Source organism: Acanthisitta chloris, unplaced genomic scaffold (assembly GCF_000695815.1).
Source record: "Acanthisitta chloris isolate BGI_N310 unplaced genomic scaffold, ASM69581v1 scaffold19342, whole genome shotgun sequence".
NCBI lineage: Eukaryota > Metazoa > Chordata > Aves > Passeriformes > Acanthisittidae > Acanthisitta > Acanthisitta chloris.
Genome location: NW_008659244.1, coordinates 1,445 through 5,544, shown reverse-complemented (window position 1 = coordinate 5,544; position 4,100 = coordinate 1,445). Strand labels below are relative to the sequence as shown.

At 39.8% G+C, this 4,100-nt stretch overlaps 1 protein-coding gene across 1 annotated transcript; it reads right to left on the bottom strand.

Annotated features, from left to right (window-relative positions):
* Positions 1-2,442: 2,442 nt before the first annotated feature.
* Positions 2,443-3,235, bottom strand: LOC103797138 (methylthioribulose-1-phosphate dehydratase-like; the record flags this gene model as incomplete). The annotated part of the gene is made up of 2 exons (XM_009069334.1): positions 2,443-2,542; positions 3,068-3,235. Coding segments are annotated over 2 exons (268 nt in total), but the record flags the coding sequence as incomplete, so codon positions are not given.
* Between the last annotated feature and the right edge of the window lie 865 nt (positions 3,236-4,100).

The following is a 4,100-nucleotide window of genomic DNA, read 5'->3' as shown; positions in this document are numbered from 1 at the left end:
TACCAATGGCTTATCTGGTATTTTCTTTCCCCCACTCCCACAGCTTTCTTTTAGGTTCAAGAGTTAATTCACCTCAGGGAAGCTCAAAAAAGTGCCAGAGATGATGTAAGGGTAAGTGGTGGGAATGCATGGCCCCTAGCAGAAAACAAGGTCAATTGGCACTTGCCCTGTCTCTAATTCACCCTTGGGACTAGAGTGTCAATACTCAAGAGAGTTGGTCAATCAGGGCTTACACTGATGCCATGGGAGACATTGCAGAAGATTTTGAAAGAAAACACTAAGTGCCATGAATATGTGAGACTATATTTTAGTGAGGAATTCGATTAAACCTACCACCTTGGGCTACATCATAAAAAAACTGCTCTAAAGTTGTAATAAACAAAAGCTAATTCAAAGTGAAGGAACTTATAGAGGTAAAACCCAGAGAAGATCCAGTGCAATCTCTCAGTAATAAGTACCAAATACACCTTATAAAATTATGTTTCCTGCTCATTATAATGACAATTAGAATTTAGAAATACATATGCTACAGGCTTAATTTAACAAAACAAACCTATGAAAATGGCATGAAGGAATCAACAGTTCAAATAATGCTTTAAACTTTATTAGCTTCCAGTTAAGGGTTGTCCTCATTTTGTTCCCAAAGAATAAAGGCTACTAAAACTTTCAGAAATGGAAATCTATAACAAGTTAAATGATGCAGCATTAGAGCAGGATAAACAAATGCAGGTCGTTGAGATATGAATTTTTAAGGTACCCAAACAAAATGTCACATTAGTTCTCCATAGTTTTTAAAAACGTTTTTTTGCATCTGAATTTCCATTCCTCTTGCTGTACCATTGGACAGGATTCACAAATAGCAATGATTGTTGGGCATTTTGGTTTGTTTTTTCAAAACTCTCCTTTTCTTCTTGGATGTGCTTAACAGTCAGAACTGCCTGTTGACAGCTGTCAATCTGTCGAGGGGAACAGCGCCCCCTCCTGGCTCCAACGGGATGAGAACAAATTTGAACAATTTCATGTGAAAAATCTGTACAGGAGAAACAAGGTAAGAGTGAAAATACTCTAAAACTAGGCATTTAGTCGTAATAAATAGGCAAAGGAATATTAATGCCACTACAGTATCTTGACCTATTCAATTGCAGGGGCTGAGGAGTAATTTCAGAAGGGTTCTCGTGGGCCATGAGGTAGCTCATGCAGCACACCATGCAGGTGTGGCAGCCAGTGTGTCTTCATCACTGTATGCAGTGGCAGCACTCCAAATACTTGCTAACACAGAGAATCACTTGACAGCAAGCCTCCTGTCCCACTGCTTCCTCCTCTGGTGTGGGCATAGAGACCAATGATCCAAGTCCCTATCTGTTCTGGGCTCGTGCTGCCTGAGCAACCCTTTGTAATTTCTCCTGATGAAAATGTGGTGGGTGCAGTGCATTATCTGATAGGCCAACTCTGCAACAAGTTAGCCTATCCTGTGTAATTATATCACCACTTTGGCCCAGAAACATCTTTAGAATCTCAGTACTGGTACCTTTAAGCTTGCTCATATTTTCAGGAAAAAGTGTCTGGAATGTGTTGCTACCACTGTGTTTTGCCATACCAAGCTGTACATCATAGAATCATAGAATTTAAGGGTTGAAATGGACCTTACAGATCATCTAGTCCTAACTCCTCCTGCCCTGGACAGTGACAGCTCCTCACTAGGTCAGGTTGCTCAAGGCTTCATCCAGCCTGGCCTTGAACACTGCCAGGGGGAACATCACTCAGGTGAGAATTGTTTCAGGGATCCTCAATGTAAACTATTGCCAGATCATGTTATCTGTGTGCTTTTACTTCAAAGATATTTTTATGAAAAGTTTCAAAAGTGATCATTGCTACCCTAGAAAACACAAACTCAAGGTCATTTTCTGTATGAGGTAAGTGACACTAATCAGTGAAATTAAAACTGCAACCAGACAATTCTGCTGAAGGGAAAAACCAAACCAAACCAAAAAACCACTAACCAATACACCATGTAAGTAATACCACTGAGATGGACTGAAATCAAACCTTATTCTGCAAGGTGAAGAACAAATGTGGGTGTTCAGACATCTCTGTACAGATTAGCTTACTAGACTGGGATCTTTTTTCTCCAGTAGCTTTTTCTGGTAATGCTTGATAGGTACAGGATGGAGTGCAATTGCTTTTTTAAACAAAATCCTAAGTGCTACATATGCACAGGACAGACTTAACTATTAATACATATCTCTTTTGTTGCATCATGTTGAGAAGGAGCATTACTTCAGCCATAGATAAAATTGCAGTAGTAATGGGGCAGACTGGAGCAATGCTGAAGTTTCCTGAGTGGGAAAGCAGACTGAAGTGATGGTGTCATCTGTAGTCTCTCCCTCCAAAGAGATCAACTTCACAGATAAATTCACACCTGAATATAAATGTTGTTGACATTCATAAGATCCCATTTTCTTCAGCTGGTTGTTTTGAAGGATCTAGCCCAAGCTGCTTCATCCGCACTGCGATATCAAACAGGTAATCATAACACTCACACCTAAAATAAACAGGGGAAAAAAAGTGAAATGTAAGTAAGGCTCAAGTCTTACCATGTTTTATGAAAACTAATGTTTTCCTTCCTTCAGCTTTATATCCCTAATGGCACAGTCTGAATGCACAGCTCTATTATTGCTTATTTCCAGTGCTGTGCTATGGAAAGTGCATTGATTTGCTGCATTTCCATCAGCAGACGAAGTACATTCCAAAAATGGGACTAGGGAAGACTACACAAACACTACTGGCAGGTGTCATATAAAAGCAGAAAATGCCTGCAGGCTTCATGTGAGGAGGGACTTGTCCATATGAAAGGAAAATGTTGGCAACACTATCAGCCAGCACTGATATGAAAGGAAAACCAAGAGATGGATTCATGGATGAACCCATTCCCCAAAGCTCCCTATCCACGCAGTGAGGCTTTAATGTCTGAATCACTGTCCATGGGTTGGAAATACACATGACATTAAGTTCATTAAGACTTTGAGGCATAATGGCAAAAGACAGCAAACTCCTGAATCGCACTCACATGGTTTTGGCTTTTTCCCATGTTGCTCCCCACACATACACCCCGTGACGCCTGACCAGCACAGCACATGAGTCTGGGTACTTCTCCATTGCTCGTGCCATTCTCTCCTTGAGATCCTTCTCTTCTGGTGTGTTCTCAATAATGGGAACCACTAGTGTATCATCATATCTGAAAGAAAAAGGAACGTTCATGTACTTCAAAAAACACTGTGCTTGGATAGATGAAGGTTTTCCCTAAGAATGAGATTCTCCTTTGAGTGAGTAAAGATGTTAAATTCTCAGCACTAGTGATCTAATACTCTTTTCTTGTGAGTCATGCTGTGATATAAAAGTTCTCAGGAACACCTCTCACCCCCAAACATACACTATGCTGGCAATACCTGAGCTACACTTGAGGCACAAAAAGAAAGTAACACTTTAATCTATTAGGTGCAGCTGTTTATTCACATATCACTTTGTAGTTCAGTCCCTTTACAGCTCTTTCAAACTCTTCATCCTGTATTGGCATCATTTACAAGCTTTATCTCAGTTTAAATTATTTAAGAGAGTCATATCATGAAGAAGGAAATGAAGCTGTTTGCTGGAGAGCAGGAAAAAAAATTCACTTAGTTAGTCCAAAAAGCCCCTGGAAGATTGTCCTGCTAAGGCATATAAATAGAAAGTAGAATCAACACATGAAAAATAAATTCTCTGTGATGGAGTCATTGGTGGGCTACATGTGATCTTAAGAGAGCCTGAGAACCCCAGTTCCAAAGACAAGATGATGCATGTTACTCAGTGGAACTTGCCTAAGAGTTTCTTCTGAAGGAGGACTGGGATATTTGGCATTGTTTGAACCTTAATTAACACTGGCAGAAACTTGTTCAAATAGTTTTAATAAGTCCCCAGTTCGGGTTCAGGTTTATCACTGAGATCACATAGATATTTCATGAGTAGATGCTAGTAGTACTTATTTTATAAAACACAGAAAGAAAGTGATGGCAAAAAAAACCCAAAACCAACAGCTTCAAACTAGAAACTGAAATCTTAGCCTT